At 38.0% G+C, this 21207-nt stretch overlaps 3 protein-coding genes and 1 long non-coding RNA gene across 4 annotated transcripts; 2 read left to right on the top strand and 2 right to left on the bottom strand.

The window, feature by feature from the left end:
• Positions 1-20: 20 nt before the first annotated feature.
• On the bottom strand, positions 21-2355 carry LOC143458563 (uncharacterized). The gene is made up of 3 exons (XM_076955379.1): positions 2232-2355; positions 1343-2104; positions 21-1259 (listed from the first exon to the last, which is right to left on the bottom strand). Exons 2-3 carry the CDS (start codon positions 1552-1554, stop codon positions 1028-1030), a joined length of 444 nt encoding a protein of 147 aa, XP_076811494.1. The 5' UTR covers positions 1555-2104; positions 2232-2355; the 3' UTR covers positions 21-1027.
• Positions 2286-3772, top strand: LOC143458258 (heparan sulfate glucosamine 3-O-sulfotransferase 1-like). The gene is made up of 5 exons (XM_076955304.1): positions 2286-2420; positions 2517-2605; positions 2697-2860; positions 2972-3146; positions 3218-3772. The coding sequence occupies exons 1-5, from the start codon at positions 2294-2296 to the stop codon at positions 3770-3772; spliced, it is 1110 nt and encodes a 369-aa protein (XP_076811419.1). The 5' UTR covers positions 2286-2293.
• A 729-nt stretch (positions 3773-4501) lies between these two features.
• Positions 4502-12300, bottom strand: LOC143458417 (uncharacterized). Its single transcript, XM_076955315.1, has 7 exons — positions 12168-12300; positions 7879-8111; positions 6107-6229; positions 5812-6004; positions 5520-5708; positions 5347-5457; positions 4502-5281 (listed from the first exon to the last, which is right to left on the bottom strand). The coding sequence occupies exons 2-7, from the start codon at positions 8013-8015 to the stop codon at positions 5069-5071; spliced, it is 966 nt and encodes a 321-aa protein (XP_076811430.1). The 5' UTR covers positions 8016-8111; positions 12168-12300; the 3' UTR covers positions 4502-5068.
• On the top strand, positions 9353-10916 carry LOC143463313 (uncharacterized). The gene is made up of 3 exons (XR_013118291.1): positions 9353-9421; positions 10558-10691; positions 10756-10916. It is a non-coding gene; the product is annotated as an uncharacterized LOC143463313 (long non-coding RNA).
• Positions 12301-21207: the final 8907 nt, after the last annotated feature.

Below are 21207 nucleotides of genomic sequence, written 5' to 3'. Positions count from 1 at the left end.
TGGTTTAAATCGCTCTCTTACAATAGCTCTTACAAACGGATCTTGGAAATTCTCTCTTCTCTGAGTTATTTCCCTGGTTCTGTAAAACTGAAGTTATTACTGAATTATTATGAAAGTGGGATCATGGTGTAAATATTGCTAATTCGATACAACTATTCGGACAATATAACAATTTAAACTTTATGAAGTTGGTATTGATTTAAGAAGCAATATAGAGACAGTAAAACAACGGAGTCAGATAACTAGCGGAGTCAACAGTCAGACTTGGCTTAGGCCAGTCTAGAAACCCAATCCACACCACCACATCATTTCCCATACTACTTCTAAATTTATTGACAGCGATGCGTGTTTCAATCCTATACCCTGCCACCTCCCACATATTCCTTCGCAATGCTAGAATATCGCTCGCGTCATCATAAAATCCTGATTGTTTAATGGAATACCCACCAAAAAGGGGGGGAAACAACAAAAATTCACACTGAATCTTTGACGCTTATGAAGACGTTGCTGCCTCGCTTTTACACATTCGTCATAATCAACTTTTTGTGACGTCATAATTTTCATTGCACTTTTGACGGTTTGGTGTTATGAGAAATTGACGACAAGCTCACAAGTCGTCATCCCCGTGATGGAACTTCACCGGGAACACTCAGAAGGTTGAGCTTCGGCAGCAGCAGCTTCTTGGCAAGCACAAAGTGAAACTTGCGAATGGTTGTAACATTTCTGCACATTTTTAGTTTTTGGGCTTCGCTGCTTTCCCGCTCATTATTTGTTGGTGAAGAGGTTGTTTTGTCACACTAGGATGGTCAGCATTTTAGTTTTGTAATAACTTCGACACAGATTTTCGATGAAACGCAGTAATTAGAAAGTTTGTAGAAAAGATGAGCAGCCGTATCGTATTGTCCGAGATGAACGATTTCAAGGAGAAATTCCTCAAATGTAGTAAATAAAATTTAAAAAGCAATTTTTCTGTTAAACTGGATTTTAAAAATCAAACCGCAAAGTTGAAACGAGTTTATCAAGCGTATCACTGCGGCTGCTCTGAGACTTCAAACAGAACATGTTCTTCGTATTGGTCGGGGAACTCTGCGTTGGTAGATTCCCGCGGACTCACTTTATTCCTGCTGCCATCTGGCGGAAACTTGCAATAATATTTCTTCACCGGAACGTCCAGAAGATGTCGCCCCTCGTCGTCAGCGCTAGTGAGATTCGAACCGGAATCGATTGATCTTTGGCGCCTTCCCCATCCGCCAAGATTCCTGGAAAAAAAGTTCTAAATCCTCGGAACTTTCTCGAACTTGAAAGCTAGGGTTGGGTCACGCTTTAAGCGAGCTCTGCTTACCGGCAAGTCGATGAGAAGATGGTTGTGGGATGCGGACGAGCTGGATGTAAACTTGGTCTCCTTCTGTCGAAAGCTCGGTTGAAAACGTTCATGCAGACGCAGCAAAAGACAACCGCCCCGGCCGCCACTCCAATCATTATCAGAGGTCCCAAGCTTATGTAGGATGAGTGGAGAGATTTCATCTCTGATGACGTATTACGTTGGTCACGCATGACTTACAGCGTGGGATGAAAGGTCAGTAATTTGTGGAGAACAAATTCTTGAGCGGTTGTCGGTTGAATTACACAAACTCTCAGTGACACAAAACGTTCTGAAATCTGGGAGGTTCATTCGTTTTTCAGATTTGGTTTCAAACTTCAACTTGAAGTCAGTCTATAGCCTCAAATTCCCTTCAGTCTGATTGAAACTACTTAAATTTTATTCAACTAATAATTTACTTTGGATCATTCTATCTTCCTGCAAACTGCCCAGCCACTGTGATCACTGCTCAGGCAAGAATCAATATAAAATCGACTTTTGCGCGATCTGGGCGACGACACTTCCGCAATCGATTAACTACGCTCATTAATCGTCGCTTCTATCGGCCTCTTCCTGTCAATGAAGTGAAACAATAAAAACGCTAAGCTGAGTGTTCTCACGTCATAATGTGTTTCGATTTTTATAAATGCACAAAAGAAAAATGAACTCAACCACAAACTTGCCACATTGACATCATATATCATTACTCTGCTGTTAATTGGATGAAGACCATGAGCCGTAAACCTGTGAAATTTTAAGAGCGTCGCATTTTATTTCGAATAATTAATTTGTACCGTCCTTCATCCTACATAGGGCAAAGTAGTTCACACCTGGAAGTTATTTCACAAACTCAAAACAAAAACTCCTTTACCTTTCAGCACTTTCTGCCTTTACAGGATAATGCCCGCTTAGTTTCAAGTAAGCAACAGGTATATGTCGTATCCATATAAACACACAACCCTGGTCCTCATATTGCTTGTTGGTTCAGCCGCTTTCTTCAGCATTCAAGTATTTCAAAATTTAGTGTTCGCAGAATATCAAAGATCCCCAACAAAACCAGGTAAGCGCTTAATTACAGCATCAACCAAAACAAATAACACAAACATACTTTAAATGAGTTTTATTGGTGGTTGTAAATTCTTGTCGCTTTATCCAGTCAACTCAAGATATTTCTTCGGTAATAACCAGGACTCCGGATCGAGAAAAGAATTATGGGAAATGTTGATCAAATACCGCCAAAACAAAGTAAGAATTTTTCATTGGAGGACTTTTATCCAATCAAACTTCGCAATTTTCTTGCGAATTTAAAATTGATATTCATTTGAGCCGTCTTCAGACAAAGTCAAGACGACTCCCAAAGATCATCGGAATAGGAGTCGAGAAATGTGGGACTCACGCTCTGTTGCACTTCCTGCGTCCACATCCTCTGATCCGAGTCACAGATCCGACGGAGACACATTTCTTTGATGAGCAACCAGATGCCAGCGTCCAGGATTACTTGTGAGTGGAAATATCATCTGAAAAATGTCCTCCTCCAGTTCTGGGAGTTTTAACCTGAAAATCCTTCGTGGATTTGATGGAATTTTTATCAAAGCTTTCTTGCTTTTTCAGGTTAAAACTCCCAGAACTGGAGGAGGACATTTTTTTGATGGAGAAAACTCCGGCTTACTTCAACTTCCGTCCGTCTTCCATTCCCGCCAACATCAAGAGGATGGTTCCTGATGCTAAACTACTCCTGGTCCTCTGCAATCCAGTTGATCGGGTCCTCTCCGATTTTTATCAAGAAGTGAGCTAGTTTTGATGTTTGTTGTCACTTTTATGCTTTTCAAACTAGGATGTTGTTTTATTTATCTACAGTGGATCATGTTCAACATCACTCATCCAGGTAAGGGGCAGTTCAGATACAAGAGCGTCGATCAGTATGTCTATGATTACTTGCCTCGGGTCCAACAAGCAATCGGAGACTTTGACCAGAAGAATTCTGTTTTGCAAGAAGACAGAGTCTTTGATCTGATGGGGAAGGATTACTTGACTCACATCATTACAACTGGATTCTACGCCTTGCATCTGCAAAGATGGTTTAAATATTTCAATGAAACCAACTTGATGGTCGTAGACTCCGAGGCCATGTTGCAAGATCCGGGAAGTGTGATAGAGGAGGTTCAGGAATTTCTTAAACTTCCGAAGGTTTTATTGAAGGAGGATTACGTCAAAGAGGAAGATAGCGGATATTTTTGTTACAAAAACTGGAAAGATGAGAATAAACTGGATTGTCTGCCGTCGGCCAAGCGAAGAACAAGAAATGGCAATAAATCCCTGCCGCCAGATGTCACCAGTAAATTGCAGGAGTTATTTCAAAGTCACAATGAAGCTTTGTTTAAAATGTTGGGGAGGAAGTTCGAGTGGAAATAAACCGATGTGATCTGATGATACCGTAGCGTGCTGCATTGTAAGAAAACTATATTTTGTTCTCAATCTTCTTGGCGATACTGCATTTTGTAGGTTCATGCGTATAACACTCACCAAGCATAGGAAGATTTACAATAAGTTCAACTTGTAACTGAACTTAATAAATCATTAATAATTCCTGCTTTTATGAAGAAACAAAAATATGAAAATGTTTCATATGAATGTGCATTGTTCCCTCAACGTAAGACTAAGTTCAACACAAACTGCAGGATGGATGGGCTATGATTGGAACTCGTGTTTTCATCTGTTCACAAAATGTCTCCAAATATTGGAAGCAACAACCTCGTATTACCGGCGCCTGTCTAAGGAAGTTTTATGCGAGTTAGATAATAACTGGCACGTCATAATGAGCTTTCTAAGTTACTATGTTTGCATAACTCATAATATGTAAGCTTCCCAGAGCATGTCGTAATATCTCATTTCTCTAAGCAGCCTGCAAACAATTTCCCATCGAATGTTCGTAGCTTGCGTTTCGTGTTGCTCTAGTGTTTATTTCTTTATGACGTGTTTTCCTGTGATAACTAGCGCAGCTGTACATTGGGTTACGCCCAATATAATTTGTGACGATAAGAAGATATCATAATGTGTTGTTTACGGAAACCGCTTTCATGAAACGTGACATAACAATTGTGCATGCCTATATTACGTGAGTCATTCAATCAATTCATTCAATTCTGCTGTGCCAATGTTTTATCTAAATGTATTCGTTCAAAGAAGCTTCAATATAATCAGAATATACAGTTGTCGAGGTGAACAATTAATTCTAAGATTAAGAAAAGCCGAACAACGACCTTGAGGCTCATTTACTTCGAGGACAATAAACAATTTTACGGACAAACATTGTAAGTGAAGTGATCGCCCTTACAGATTAAGGAACGATAAACAACCATTTCATTACAAATTCATTAAAATTCTACTAAAACCTTGTCGGGAAGACGTTGTTATTTCGCTGCCTCCACTCAATGTTATGGTTCGTCACGTATAACAATGCAAAGTCAATATAAAACTAGTTAAGACAATGTCGGCATCTGTGTCTTATAATCGTGGTTTGCTACAAAGCTAAATATCAAGAGTCAATGAAGAACGTTCATCAAACCGCATTATCACGACATTTCCTGCAAGTTGCTTCGCTCAAGTGTTAACATGGGCGGGATGACTCGTGAGATAAAAATTAAAGCGTTAATTTATCAAAAGCAACAACTCGATAAAACAGAAATATTTGCAACTGGTCTGATGGCGTCAGTAAGTGGCCCCCCATTTCCTGTATACGTGCTCCAATGCAGTGATTGGGGCTGCGTTGGGGTCGTGATTAACTTTGTCCCATGGGGACCCGGGTTTATAGACAAGCGGTTTGTTTATGATGGTGCTGTGGTCGGCATAGATGAAATAAACCAAGGATCGTCGGAGAGATCTCAAATTGACGTCACTTATTGGGATGACGACGCGATGCATCTGGATGAATATGGAAGACTCTTAAATCACAATCTACTGTGTTTCATGGTTATGTGTCTATGTACCGTAGATCTGAGTTGTCCGCATGTCTGATATTCCAGCATGTCTCCCACATTGATGAGCACAGTGTCCTCAAGTGGCAGAGCATCGACGTAATCCCCATCACTGTTCTTAACCTGAATCACAGAGAATCAGAAACATGAACTTGCAATATCGAGCTTTTTGTGGGATTGTTTACCTGCAGGCCGCCAGCTTTATCTTGAAACAATAGAGTGATTGTTCCGTAATCGGTGTGCTCCCCGCATCGGAGTTGCCCATCGAGAAGTTTCATGTCACGTGGCAGAGGGGGATAGTACAAGCTCCTCAACGTCGTTTTGTTGCCTTCACTCAGAATCGATCGATGACATTTGAGCAGGTTGTGTTCTGGCTTGAAAATGGATTCATTTATGATAAAAAGACAACTGCAACGTTGAGTAGTTCACCATTTACAACAAAAGTGAACTGAATCTAAGAAGCAACACTGTAACCACCTCCAGCTGAAGTCCGAGTGATAGAAGTTCAAGCAAATAAAGCCCCAACCTCTTGCATTGCTTCATGAAATCTTTCACCAACGCTGAATATCCCGGCACCAGGTCATCTGGCCAATGAGCAGCCTCGGAAAATCCAACGTCGCCGCTCATGTCAAAAGCCTCCTTATAATCGCCGGGTTTATGAACGTCGGTTCTGTATCAGAACTAAAATGTTGGAAATATTTGAACTGTAACTTGTTTCATGATTAAAAGTCTGCACAAACAATGATGATGTCATTAGGAATTATGACATCACCTCTCGGCCTCGATTCCGACATAACCAAAATTTTGTTCTGGATCTCTCTGGTATTTTCTCTTTTTTTCCGATGGACGCTTAAAAAAGTCTTCCGTCACCTCATTCACTCTTGCCACTGACTCGCTGTAAACAAAAAATATAGTACGAGCAGATTGTAGAGCAACAGACAAGCATAAATTTAAATAACAGTGACCAAGCATAGGCTTCCTGTATTGATAGGCATGGGCCTATCAACATTGTCTGTATACACCAGCCCATAGTGCTGTAAAATCGTTCTGTATTGATAACCCAACATTTGGCCAATATTTGCTGATGATTTCATATTTCTTGAAATGAGATGTCTAACTGCGTGAAATATCAAATTCAAAGTTAAGGTCTACATCAGCCACTAGAGGGCACTACGACAAACAGTTCGTTAAATGGAATCTCACAACATTAAATTTTGGTAACAGCGTCAAAACTTGACGTATTACATTAACTTTTAACCAGAGATGGAAAGACTAGAGCAACACATTTGATTCAAAGTAAGATTTTTTGTGAAGACTTGTGTTTTTGGGTACAAAAGAATTGACATATGCTAATATAAAGTTTTCGCCCAATCAAAATCTAACTAAATTTAACTGGTCATAGAATTGGTTTCTTATTTATGAACCAATTTCTTCAAAACTCAAGGCTGCAACTCTGTAGAGCGTGGAAAAATGTCATGAACAGGGAGAACCAGATGTTATGTGTATAATTATGCAATATGATTATTTATCGTTTTCTGATTGCATCAACCAATAAAAATTTTAATCGATGAGTAGTTTAAAGTAGTGACTTTGTGCATGTTATAGCTCGATTTGTGTCAAAGCACTCACGACTAATTTCTATCAATATTTTAAACCAGAAAACTTGCCTGGAATGAAAAACTCTTTAAAGTTTGGACATTTCCATGCAAATACATAGAAAATGCCAAAGTTATCTAGATAGATGTGATCGTCATTCCAATACAGCCCGGATAAAAATAAGAGGTTGCCACAAAATTGTAAAACTTTTCCACATTATACCAAGCACTTTTGCTTCATAAAACTATCCGCAGATTATTTGAATGTTCAGACCTTAGACACTTCCGCCATTAGTACCAAACACGCAACTTTATCAACAAATTTCATATGTAAGCATAACTTCCGTAATTATGAATTGAAATGAATTTATAAATTTCAAACACTGATATGCAGATAAACATAAGCAGATAAGAATTGTGTCTTGTGCCGGGGAAATGAGTGACATCAATCATCATCACACAAGTCCATCAGCTCAATACAACAAATTCAGACATTATCAAACAACGGCAAATATGCAGAGAATGGAATTAGAAGTCAAGTTTACAATCATCGGTTTTCTTTAACCATCTATTGATGTGCGCTTAAGATATTCATTTTCTCTCTAATCAAACTATGTCACTTCATGTATTTTATTTCGGTGAGGAGTTTGGTGGCCATGCTAACCTACCATTTTATGGTACAAATCTATTAAATTGCTATCTTGTGTGTTTTAAGCCCTTGGGCTTGGCCACTTTTCCTGATAACTTGCTAATTGTTCACGAGCATGTGTTTTAATGTGCTAAAACTACAACGGTTAGCAACCTAACTTCTGCTCCGCATAGTTAATGGCGAAAAACAAACAATATACACGAGATGCATTAGTGTACAAAACCCTGCTACACAAATTGTGACGTCATTTGGTTGTGCATGTTTGCATTGGACCCATGACTAGACCTAGCAAGCTAATACCTGCTTATGCCTGAGTTTTTCACGTAAACAAATCCCACGGTTGAGACGGCTTCGACCAGATTTCTTCCCAACTTTTCTTTGAGTTCAAGTTCAGAGTCTGCGTCACTAAACTGAAGGTCAACTAAGGGCACTCCCATAATGCCCAGTGGTTGTGTCCGTCGATAATTGCAACAAGTGAAGGCACTATCGAAGGCGGTGCTTCCTGACAGCCTAACTAAAGCATTTGAGAGCTACACAGGAAAAAATAGTGACTGATAATAGTCCACAATTTTCATCATTGACTAATAAAATGCCACTTTCGTTCAAAAAAACACTCCCCACGCCTTATTTTGGTCCAAGTACCATAAACCTGCCTACATACAGTTCGCAACGCTTTTTCATGGCTAATTACGCACCACCGATGCATTGGAAACAATTATGGCTAAATAAAACCCAGTGTACGATGTGATTGGCGTTTACTTCCTTACAAGTGCAAAACAAGTGGCTTAATGTCATTCGTGTCACGTAATATATTCAGCCACTTGACACAGTCGGAGTTACCGGCTTAATAATTGCTGTTACCGCGATAAACACCACATTAATATTTAGATGGTGACATTTCGTCACTGTTTAAAACCTTTCTTATCCCTGCAATGCCATAATTTCATGAGTTTTTTTACTAAATGCAAGGTTGTAAAAGGACGAAGGAACTTAAAAGTTTTCCCACGTAAGTACAGTAGGCCAAGATTTTTTTACAAATTTCATTACCCAAATTATTTTCCCCAAATGGTAAAAGCTTTTTTTAATAAATCCGGAAATGTCAACGCACACAAGTGCTACGAATACTTCATTCACTTTTCTCAAAAAAATACGACATCTAGGCTAACAATCACAACAAAAATGTTCAAGGTAGGTTTGCTTGTTTGTGTTTTGGTGTTGAGGTAAAGCAAGTTTGATGCCATTTTGAGTTTGGGGTAGGGTCAATTACATAAACATAATCTCTGGGTTGAGGTTGTTTGCACCCAGACTTACTTTCCTTGGACAATTTTTATTTTTTAGGTTGTGCCAGGGAATTGGAATTTTTATCTCTTCCTGTAATTTTCAATTTGACAAGCGTAACGAAAACTAGAGTCGCGAACATGTTTCCGCAAATGGTTGTGGTAAAGTCGAATGGACTTGCATGCATAATTTGCATTCTGATAGCTGGTACAGTTTCTACAAATAAAGAGCTTCATGATTTAGCACACAAAACCAAGTTTTTGGAGAACTATGCATAAAGTATTGCGGCTAACGATTACATGCAGGCAAACTAACTGGCCACGAAAAAAGGAAGTTGAGAGAAGTGTGTAGACCTGGAGAATATTTAGCCGGAAAGAAAAAAGTCTCAAAATAAGTTGGGAAGTATCCAACAATCCAACCAATGAAAGACAACTTTGCGGATGATGTCTTACACAAGTCTAGTAATACTTTCTTTTCAAACACCACACTGCAGAGATGGACCCTTGGTTACGAAATTTCGCTTTCAAGAACGGTTTGCATGAAGCTTTCATTAAAGGGATTGAAGGTTTGTTGGCAATTCTGTTTTTTTTCCAGGCATTACATATGTGGCATTTTGTTTTGCGGCAACCGATTATTCCATTTTTATTGTAAAACTTCATAACTTGTGGGAGCAAAGTTATTAAACTTAAAACTTCTATTGCTGTTCAAAACAACTTAGTTTCAAAAGCTTTCTGCTCCGTTTGCAAGACTTCCTTGTAACTAATTTCGCCTGCCGGTGGTGAGTTAAGCGCGTTACGTGTTTACTTCGCACTTGATCCCAGAGTGATTCCATGCGTAATCAATGATTCGTAGAAAAAAACAAAAACAGAGGACGACGACGAAATTACACATAACGCAGTAATGCTTGAATTGCGTGCGATTGCTAATACAAAAAAAGCTTTGTAATGTAGCCAAGACTGTTTTATTTTGCAACCATGAACCGTTGCGAACTATTTTCAAGCTTTGCGACATTGTTATGAAGGAGACCGGAGAGGCATATTTTTATGTAAAACACTGATCAGTAGCATTACCAAAGCTAGTTCAAAACGTTCAATATACTCCATTAATTTGCACATATGTCTGGCTGTTGTCCGGCCAAAAATGAATCGATTTACATTCTGTTGCACGAACACGAGGAACGAGATTCGTGATATTAAATGATTAAACTTTTGGCAATAAATTGTCTATTGCATTGGTGATTGGTTACTTTATTATGTAAAAGTCGGTTTACGCAGCGTTAATTGGTGGTGTACACACTAAATTTTATTACAATAGATATAATATGCATTGTATTTGAGTACTGTATTAGAGATTTAATGCTAACGTAAACTTAGTAAATTTTGCAACTTGTTCCAAAATTATAGCCCTTAGTTTTACGGTCAAAAATGTAAACCTGTCTTTATTTTTAAAAAGCAAAGTTTGTGATTACCGCACTGCTTTTGCGTTATTATATTTCATTACGTTGGTAACTGCCATGGCTACTGTAATACATACTATAATAAAAATACATACCTATTATATATGTATTGTGTACAAGTTTGTAATTTGTATAGTGCTATATTTTGCGCAATTGAAATAATTTATCATAGTTTAAAAAAAAATATAGAGGATTTATAAGCGTTACCATTTTAACGAATAATTTACAATATGTGCACTTTGCAGTTGCCACAGTCACAGTACACGATCTGCCTTCATCTCTTCAAGAAGTTGGAACTAATATCAGTCCATTCAGTCTCAAAGACAGAAAACTTCTTGAAAGATTTTTTGGAACAGCGATGGAGCAGTTTTTGGTGGAGGTGAACAGTGGTTTGTTGTGAGTTAGGATCTAACAAACAAGATTTTGTATTTTCATTGTGGTAGTGAAGCCCTGTTCATTTGCCCATATCCGAAAGCGATTCAACAACCAAATGGCAGCCTTAAATAAGTTCACAATGACGCCACTTCTGAAAAAGAAAAATCAGGCAAACGAGGGGGAAGAAATATCATTAATAGCGATCAAGAGGAGGATGGAAGTTATCAAAAAATTTCCTGGTGAAGAACGCACTGCAAAGACTTTAGAAAAATACCCATTATACAAGTTGAAAGAAAAGGTAAGTGTGATATTAACTGATATTTCATTAACTTAAGCATAAAATTTAAACAACAGGCTCTGCTTTTTGTCGTTAGTAAACATAAGATACAAAATCGTGTCAACGTTATTGTTGTAACGTTTTCTCTATTTTTGCAGTGCATAACTGACATTGCTATATTCTTTGGATATTCCTCTAAAGAAAACATGGTGAACAAGTGCCGGTTGCGATTTTGTAATTTCATCGAGGGAAGGTCATTGTGCTGTGAAACAGGGTGTGTAGGCCTATGCCTAATGGAATTTTCCAAAGTTATGAACCAACTAGAAGCAGTTTCTTCTCCTAAAGAGCTATCTACTGTCATCAAGCTTATGAATGATGGAAGCGTAAAGCTCGTTAAAGATCGAAATCAGCCTCATAATTTGTGTGCAGGTACTAAATGAGGTCCGGGACCCGGATCAGTTGTTGTTGACCAATTGCAATTTGTTGATTTAGGAAAATCTGAAATTTTTTGTGTCTATTATCTCTGCTTTGTGTACATTTTATCCTGGATTCTTGTCCGAATGTCTTTACTTGTTGCATCATATGCAATATACGGTTTTATTACATTAACCAAAATAATAATTTTAAATAATAATAATTTCGCTTGAATGTTTACATTACAGTATTTCGAAACGAGGAATGTTTGTTTGCCTTCTTTAAGTTTATTGTAAAAACTTTATAATTATTGCATTTGTAGCCTATATAGTTTTTAGTTGACTATATGCCATTTTCCTTAGTTTCGTTCTCGTAGCTTGTGGTAGACGGCATCAAGCCGATTGTGAAATTTGAAAGTAATCGCTTTTTCTTTTCTTTGACTTTTCTTTGGAAGGATACATAATTAAAATTTTGTCAGACTGGTAATTATGCATTTTGGTCACGTGATGTTCAAGTGCGACATTTCAATTGGCATGGATTAAGCCAGGGAATCCCAGGCTGGTCTAGGTTCTATATGGGCGAGTATTTAGCCAGGTTTACATTAACTAGGACGCTCGCGGCTGAATATGGGGATATTCATAACCAAACACGATTGGAAAGGATTTAGTCGTTTCAGACTAGTATTTAGCCGCAAGAAGGACTGTATTTATCCAGCTGGTAGTGGCTAAATACCGGGATATTCATAACCATTTTTTTGGAACGCATTCAGTCACTTTTTTTTCCTGTGTAGCTACAGCAACATGAACACAGTCTGTTACTTATCGACCACTACGTTCACTTCCTTTTTATGCCGATCTAAATAACGCTGACGTCATGCTTTTCCTGGTTTGCGTTCGACTACGTCATAATTGATTTACACGAGGTCCCTCAAGGCAAAATAGCTTCCAAGCATGGATCCACACAAACACAGGGGCTTCTGGAAAACCGACTTCACATCCTTTAAAGCAGGGCTACTCAACTGGCGGACCTTTTCAGTGTTAACACTAGAACGGCCGGAAAACAAGTTTACCTCTAACGGCCGATGGTGTCGAAAACGACACCATCCTTAAAAATGTACTTTTTGATTTAATTTAGCGAAAAACTCAAAACTAAATACTTCCGTAATGAATTTAGGATGTATTTTGCTTGTTCAGTAGAAACAAAAACTAACATATCTACCGCAATTCGACCTTTGATGACGTTGCACACATTTGTAAGAAACGAAAAAAAAACAATATTTATCAGTTGAAACATAAACAATCATTATTCTGATGGTAGGTATCTTAACAAAACGCTAACTATTGCAGAAAAAGCTCATATGTTTCCCACACACAATGTGATAAGTCTTTAGAGTTTACAGCAGGACCCATGTTGATCTATTTACGTCGTGCAGTTTTTGCATTGTGTAAGTTTCCAGTCGCCGTTACCACACAATCCGCAAGTTGGCCTGTTGCAGTGACTTAAACTGTAACTATATAATTTTACGACTTTCTTCCGCACATTTCCTTCGCTTTCCAGATGTTCTTCTCTGCGCTGGGTTCACTTCTCTTTGGACCACCTGCTTCCGCTTCACCGCGTAAGCATCCGTCAACCCCTCCGTAAGCTGGAGTATGAAGCTTCGTCGGCCGATTTTGCTACCGAAACATTTTCTGTGCAGAATCCAGGAATTTAGCTCTACTATGTACAGTAGTTTTGTCCTAACAGCCAAAGGTCATCGTCTACTTGATGCATGAGTTGTGTATTTTCTCGCCGTTTGGTCGAAAACGTCCACGCCTACCTTGTTTTGTTTTGGCCTACACTACAGTTTATAGCCTAGCTCTGCTAATAGCGTATGGCATACAATCCATACGTTGCACAAAAACTGTCGTGTGAATTTTACAGTTCGCCTTCGCTGCAAAGCAAAGCGAGTTTGTATTGTGCAAATGTACATGGACAAAGTACGTTTAGGATATCATAAACTCTCCGTAAAAGCTGTATCTAAATTAGATAAACAATCACTTGAAAAGATAAAACTGGGCTAATCTCAAGTATATGTTAGTTGCAAGTGCAATCGTGCGAAGTAAAAAAATGTTGTAGTTTACTGGACCTCTAAAACCATCTTGGTGTCGATTTCGACACCTCGGCCGTTGAAGGTATAACAGGTTGTAAAAAATAAATCGAAAATCAAATTTCGGTAAATATTACTTATACATACTCTTTCAAGAAAGTTAGGAAGCTACTGAAAATTTTATATCGTTGCAACTGCTTTTACTAAAAAAAAATATACATCAAAATTCAAAAAGTGTCGATTTCGACACCTCGGCCGTTCTAGTGTTAAATCCGGACCTTATCTGTCTCAATATTTACGCAAATGAAATCGTTCATCATTAGTTTTGTTATTCCTGCTTATTCAATTAATGAGCGAGTATGTAAGTGGTAGCTCAAACTAGTCTTCTAGCGGTTTTTGTTAATAGGTCGTTTGTCAATCGGGGCAATCAATGCAGTCACAATGATAGTTGTGACTTCATAAAGGACACGAGTTTTTTTAACAAAACCAAATCCATTATCGTTGATTTGCAAAAACAAAAAAACAGCAGACAATAGCACAATTTCAAACAAGCCTTTGTGGGGATCATGTAGAAATTGCAATTAGTTATATAAATTGGCATTGCATAGTTTTGATTTCTCTCCAGGCAGATAATAATGTGCAAAGCTTGTAGCGTGCTGACGGTAGTTGAAGTGTTTCAAGTAGCGTTGTTTTACGGCGTAAAGTTTGAACTGTAAAGTACTTGATGAAATGTTTGGATGACGCAGATTCATAGAATAATAGATATTACACACATACACGTAGCAACGATAAAATTAACATGGCGTTAGCTGATTGGCTGACGTGTATGATATAAAACGTTAAGCTTGGTTCAAATCGTTACCCCCTGGATGCTCTGGCCGGCGAGGCTCTGCAAGGGCTTGTCCCTTCAGGATTTGCTAGTACTTCTCACGGTTTTTAGTTTTGGATCTGTTTTACGTTTTGGCTTATTCAGTATTGAATTCAAGTGACAGTTCTATTCAAAATGTGGAATGGTGATTAATTGGTTTCGATGTGACAACTTATTCGGACAATATAACAAATTTGAACTTATGAAGTTGGTGTTGATTTAAGAAGCAATATAGAGACAGTAAACGCAACGGAGTCAAAGACAATCATTAGCGGAGTCAAACAGTCAGATTTGGCTTAGGCCATCCCTAGACCATTACACCACCCAAATCCCATAAATGGTAACCCCGTCTTTCTTCTGCAAACGAAGAAGAACACATGCACTTCTGAAAGATTCGATTTATGAAAGGTGAAAATTGGAGTCAGATTAGGATCGAGAGACAAACTGCTTTCAACGGTCTGTTAGCGAGCGAATTGCGGCAGACATTTCAGAAATTCTCGAAGTAACCAGTTGAAAGAAATCTCGCTAACGAACAATGACTATCATGCTACTGGCATTGTGGATTACGCTGATGACGACGCTAGCCAACACTATCCAAATCCAGCAAACATCACAGACCAGCGACAAGCATCGCTCACAAGAAAAATGGAAGAAAAATCATCAAGAAGAACGAAGTTATCAATCTGTTGTGGACACTTCTACATTTGATTCTGCATCCGATTAATTCTTAGCCGGTAAAGTACATTACTCATTTCTGAATAAATCGTAGCTTGTTATTGGTGTTATTAGCTAGCGCACATATGTCATGATTATTAATCACAAAAATAGTAAAATACGTTTCTTATTCTGATTTTACCTCATAAATTTATGTCCCAAAGGACAACGCGCATATAAATTCATACTGTAGTTATATCTTATATTTGTTCTGCGTAAACCGCGCATCATAATCATAATGGAGAAATTCAATTTGAATTAAAAGTTAATGTATTCCTTATCCCCCTGTCGACTTCTATCTATACTTATTTTTCAATATCATGTTTTGTGGTAGATGATTTTTTTATTTTATATTATTGCACGGACACAGGCTAACTAAGCCAAATACTTATCAACGGTCACTTTCACCCATTGTCTACCTACAAAGCATTCTTTAAATCTTTTCTTACGCTAAGCACTTTTAGCTACGTTTTATATTATCCCACCTTTATTGCTTTCATCAATGACATACATTAAGTACTAGCGTTCACAAAAACGCCGTACGATTATTTTGCCTTGTTTGTCATCATACCAGGTTGCAAACTGCTAGCCTGTATAAGTCAGAATCTGTTGATTTGTGACTATATCCCGTAATAACCTCGATTCACAAATGGTACCGCATAACTTGCATACAACAAATGCAAGCAGAAAACGAATTGAGGCGAATCGCGATATTACGCTTATTACTCAGACTGATCGAACTTTTATTTTCTTCTCCTGCATTATGCAAACCCTCTTAACCCTTACCCACCCTTATACTTACATTATCTTGCTATATAAGTTCGGCAAACCAAACGCGTTGTCCGATATCATTGTGTCAAAATATTGAAATGCATTTAGTTATAATGGCAATCATTTTATTCAAACTGTTTGTGTTAGGTTTTGTGTGCGACTACATTTACCATACTTTTATGTTACTTTGGTTGTGGTAAAACGTATAAAAAAAATATGAAACTATTAAAAACCCTTATATATAACATACTATTAGTGAAGAATGTTTACTGCTATTTTTTATTTTGCATGTTTCCATCTGTGTACGTTCGTTGACCGCATCAAAATTCTGACTGGAGGGAAAACAAATTCTGCATTCACATTGCAAGCTGAAAAACAAGAATCTTGCAAGCTGCCACACCGACATTCCTACCTCGAAGCTTTTCTGAGTGGGGGGAATTATTGTGGGGATCATGTAGAAATTGCAATTAGTTATATAAATTGGCATTGCATAGTTTTGATTTCTCTCCAGGCAGATAATAATGTGCAAAGCTTGTAGCGTGCTGACGGTAGTTGAAGTGTTTCAAGTAGCGTTGTTTTACGGCGTAAAGTTTGAACTGTAAAGTACTTGATGAAATGTTTGGATGACGCAGATTCATAGAATAATAGATATTACACACATACACGTAGCAACGATAAAATTAACATGGCGTTAGCTGATTGGCTGACGTGTATGATATAAAACGTTAAGCTTGGTTCAAATCGTTACCCCCTGGATGCTCTGGCCGGCGAGGCTCTGCAAGGGCTTGTCCCTTCAGGATTTGCTAGTACTTCTCACGGTTTTTAGTTTTGGATCTGTTTTACGTTTTGGCTTATTCAGTATTGAATTCAAGTGACAGTTCTATTCAAAATGTGGAATGGTGATTAATTGGTTTCGATGTGACAACTTATTCGGACAATATAACAAATTTGAACTTATGAAGTTGGTGTTGATTTAAGAAGCAATATAGAGACAGTAAACGCAACGGAGTCAAAGACAATCATTAGCGGAGTCAAACAGTCAGATTTGGCTTAGGCCATCCCTAGACCATTACACCACCCAAATCCCATAAATGGTAACCCCGTCTTTCTTCTGCAAACGAAGAAGAACACATGCACTTCTGAAAGATTCGATTTATGAAAGGTGAAAATTGGAGTCAGATTAGGATCGAGAGACAAACTGCTTTCAACGGTCTGTTAGCGAGCGAATTGCGGCAGACATTTCAGAAATTCTCGAAGTAACCAGTTGAAAGAAATCTCGCTAACGAACAATGACTATCATGCTACTGGCATTGTGGATTACGCTGATGACGACGCTAGCCAACACTATCCAAATCCAGCAAACATCACAGACCAGCGACAAGCATCGCTCACAAGAAAAATGGAAGAAAAATCATCAAGAAGAACGAAGTTATCAATCTGTTGTGGACACTTCTACATTTGATTCTGCATCCGATTAATTCTTAGCCGGTAAAGTACATTACTCATTTCTGAATAAATCGTAGCTTGTTATTGGTGTTATTAGCTAGCGCACATATGTCATGATTATTAATCACAAAAATAGTAAAATACGTTTCTTATTCTGATTTTACCTCATAAATTTATGTCCCAAAGGACAACGCGCATATAAATTCATACTGTAGTTATATCTTATATTTGTTCTGCGTAAACCGCGCATCATAATCATAATGGAGAAATTCAATTTGAATTAAAAGTTAATGTATTCCTTATCCCCCTGTCGACTTCTATCTATACTTATTTTTCAATATCATGTTTTGTGGTAGATGATTTTTTTATTTTATATTATTGCACGGACACAGGCTAACTAAGCCAAATACTTATCAACGGTCACTTTCACCCATTGTCTACCTACAAAGCATTCTTTAAATCTTTTCTTACGCTAAGCACTTTTAGCTACGTTTTATATTATCCCACCTTTATTGCTTTCATCAATGACATACATTAAGTACTAGCGTTCACAAAAACGCCGTACGATTATTTTGCCTTGTTTGTCATCATACCAGGTTGCAAACTGCTAGCCTGTATAAGTCAGAATCTGTTGATTTGTGACTATATCCCGTAATAACCTCGATTCACAAATGGTACCGCATAACTTGCATACAACAAATGCAAGCAGAAAACGAATTGAGGCGAATCGCGATATTACGCTTATTACTCAGACTGATCGAACTTTTATTTTCTTCTCCTGCATTATGCAAATCCTCTTAACCCTTACCCACCCTTATACTTACATTATCTTGCTATATAAGTTCGGCAAACCAAACGCGTTGTCCGATATCATTGTGTCAAAATATTGAAATGCATTAGTTATAATGGCAATCATTTTATTCAAACTGTTTGTGTTAGGTTTTGTGTGCGACTACATTTACCATACTTTTATGTTACTTTGGTTGTGGTAAAACGTATAAAAAAAATATGAAACTATTAAAAACCCTTATATATAACATACTATTAGTGAAGAATGTTTACTGCTATTTTTTATTTTGCATGTTTCCATCTGTGTACGTTCGTTGACCGCATCAAAATTCTGACTGGAGGGAAAACAAATTCTGCATTCACATTGCAAGCTGAAAAACAAGAATCTTGCAAGCTGCCACACCGACATTCCTACCTCGAAGCTTTTCTGAGTGGGGGGAATTATTGTGGGGATCATGTAGAAATTGCAATTAGTTATATAAATTGGCATTGCATAGTTTTGATTTCTCTCCAGGCAGATAATAATGTGCAAAGCTTGTAGCGTGCTGACGGTAGTTGAAGTGTTTCAAGTAGCGTTGTTTTACGGCGTAAAGTTTGAACTGTAAAGTACTTGATGAAATGTTTGGATGACGCAGATTCATAGAATAATAGATATTACACACATACACGTAGCAACGATAAAATTAACATGGCGTTAGCTGATTGGCTGACGTGTATGATATAAAACGTTAAGCTTGGTTCAAATCGTTACCCCCTGGATGCTCTGGCCGGCGAGGCTCTGCAAGGGCTTGTCCCTTCAGGATTTGCTAGTACTTCTCACGGTTTTTAGTTTTGGATCTGTTTTACGTTTTGGCTTATTCAGTATTGAATTCAAGTGACAGTTCTATTCAAAATGTGGAATGGTGATTAATTGGTTTCGATGTGACAACTTATTCGGACAATATAACAAATTTGAACTTATGAAGTTGGTGTTGATTTAAGAAGCAATATAGAGACAGTAAACGCAACGAAGTCAAAGACAATCATTAGCGGAGTCAAACAGTCAGACTTGGCTCAGGCCAGTCTACAAACAAATCCACACCACCTCAATCCCATACCTTGTTGACGTCACAATGCACAGCTGCGAGTCAGCGTTTTCAAACATGAACTTCATAAAGAATAAATTTCGCATCTGCATGATCAATGAAACCCTTTCACCACTGCCTTCGACTCGCTCTCGCTACTTTAGAACCAAGATTTAAAGAACTAACAAGAAATAAGAAATACCAATTCTCCCACTAGCTGTGACTAACAGAACAATAAATAAATTTCGCTTATTGCTTTTGCTAATACCGCTTTACCAGATTTTGTATATACCGTATTTCATGTGTTGTGTTAAAAAAATCCAGAGATTTTAAAATCAAATTAATATCCATCCAGAGAATTATATTACTTTATATATCGTATTTTAATACATTTGTATGACTGAGAGAGTTATAACGGACCTAAGCAAATTTTGAACTTTTGTAAATGGACCTTTGCTAAAAATAGTTGAGCAGCCCTGCTTTAAAGTTTAAACCTTGTCAAGCGGGCAAGCGATTCAACAAATGTAAATTCTGCTCGGAAGAAATAACTTGCATGGATTTGGTCTCACGCTGCAGTTGATTTCAACCGCGCAAAAGCTGAAAAACAACGACAACGCACTGAAGGCAGCAAGATTAGCAAGAACGTGCAAACAGATACTTGCATCGAGGAAGCGATCACGAATTTTGCTCAATATAAAACAACTAAAGGTCACGTGATCAACCGTCGATGGCAATATTGTGACGAATACGTTGTGACGGTTACGTCACGACTCATGGGTTGTTTTGGAAATGCTGACTTTTACTTTGGGGATCTTGCGGTTCAATTGTTGACCAAGCTTAAATTCTCCTTAATGACATTCAGATGAATTACATCGCTTGAACTGGTGTGCCACATATATACTGTGGTAATATTTGCAATCTTTCTTTTACATTTTCTTTTTTACTTGTTACCAAGCGCAATGTAACATTCAGTAAGCTTTGCCCAAAGGTGAAAGCCTTTGTGACTGACAATATATAAAAATGGGAACTTCATCATTTATTAATATGCATAGACAGAATTTAAGCAATTAACAGCATAATCACGCCGTTTGAGAAATGAGAACTCATACCATCGAAGCAGAAGCAAAACAAGTCACCAACCATCAATCGTCCTCGCTCATATTGTAACAATAACCGCCAGTGTACACGGTCTTTATGGCGAATATGGTTGTTGTGTAATACTTCACATAAGTAATACAACACCGAATCATTTATTTGTCATAACGTATACGTCACATAATAACTATAAGTTAATGGCCATTTGTTGTTGTATTTCAGATGGTGTCACAACTATAGTTCGTGGTCATTAGAGCTTGGGTTGTTCCGGCCATATTGAATACGTCATCATATATCCAATCAGACAAACAAGAGATTCGCGGCGTAATCTTTTAATCACGTTTGTTTTGTTTTAAAAGCCCCAAAATAAACATTTTTTCACATTAGACTGCTGGTAACCAGCTCGTTTATACAAACAATGCAAAAACAAAAATTGCAAGCAATTTAGGGTGACGCGAACAAAAAGGTCGGGCGCAGCGAATTAACAAACATTACGCTGTAGTCTATATATGATGTTGGTCTGTTCCTGATCCACGATTGAGGCTGACTTGATTTTATTTTATTGACAGACAACATGTGCCGAAGCACAGATGAACTTGGCGTGGAGAGACCTCTCAAAAGAGTGTTTGTGAGTCTCTTCATTTTAAAGTCGACTGAATTGAAACACGTACGTCGCAGACTCGCAGTCCTACAGTACTGCCAAAATAGAAAAACACAATAATCGCTCCTTTGGCAAATGGACGTGGTGTTCTGCCGCTACCTAGCGGACAGGATCGCGAACGTTATATTTCTCTTACGGCCGATTGCGCCTTTTGTGGTTGTGTCTTTTCACCGGCATCTGAGTCGTTCTTGGTTCATTCTACGTCTGAGGTTCTGAGTGTGAGGTCAGTTGAGAAAACTTTTTGTTGACTGAACAAAACTGTTTTTAATACAAGCTATGTCTCTATCTAAGAGTATTGAGGAAACGTAACACTCAAAAGGTCAGGTCATTCAGGT

The sequence above is a fragment of the Clavelina lepadiformis genome, chromosome 1, assembly GCF_947623445.1.
Source record: "Clavelina lepadiformis chromosome 1, kaClaLepa1.1, whole genome shotgun sequence".
NCBI classification, from domain to species: Eukaryota; Metazoa; Chordata; class Ascidiacea; order Aplousobranchia; family Clavelinidae; genus Clavelina; species Clavelina lepadiformis.
Note: the sequence above shows the minus strand (reverse complement) of the source record. Positions and strands in the feature narration are given on the sequence as shown.

What these genes read in the sequence shown, in the direction of transcription:
- LOC143458563 (XM_076955379.1), bottom strand. Translation starts at nt 1,554, where the DNA reads ATGCGTGACCAACGTAATACGTCATCAGAGATGAAATCTCTCCACTCA. An exon ending in ATCTTCTCATCGACTTGCCG is followed by an intron (nt 1,260 to 1,342) that starts GTAAGCAGAGCT and finishes CTTTTTTTCCAG; the next exon opens with GAATCTTGGCGGATGGGGAA.
- LOC143458417 (XM_076955315.1), bottom strand. Translation starts at nt 8,015, where the DNA reads ATGGGAGTGCCCTTAGTTGACCTTCAGTTTAGTGACGCAGACTCTGAA. An exon ending in AAAAACTCAGGCATAAGCAG is followed by an intron (nt 6,230 to 7,878) that starts GTATTAGCTTGC and finishes TTTTGTTTACAG; the next exon opens with CGAGTCAGTGGCAAGAGTGA. An exon ending in GTCGGAATCGAGGCCGAGAG is followed by an intron (nt 6,005 to 6,106) that starts GTGATGTCATAA and finishes GTTCTGATACAG; the next exon opens with AACCGACGTTCATAAACCCG.
- LOC143458258 (XM_076955304.1), top strand. Translation starts at nt 2,294, where the DNA reads ATGTCGTATCCATATAAACACACAACCCTGGTCCTCATATTGCTTGTT. An exon ending in TCAAATACCGCCAAAACAAA is followed by an intron (nt 2,606 to 2,696) that starts GTAAGAATTTTT and finishes AGCCGTCTTCAG; the next exon opens with ACAAAGTCAAGACGACTCCC. An exon ending in TCTCCGATTTTTATCAAGAA is followed by an intron (nt 3,147 to 3,217) that starts GTGAGCTAGTTT and finishes ATTTATCTACAG; the next exon opens with TGGATCATGTTCAACATCAC.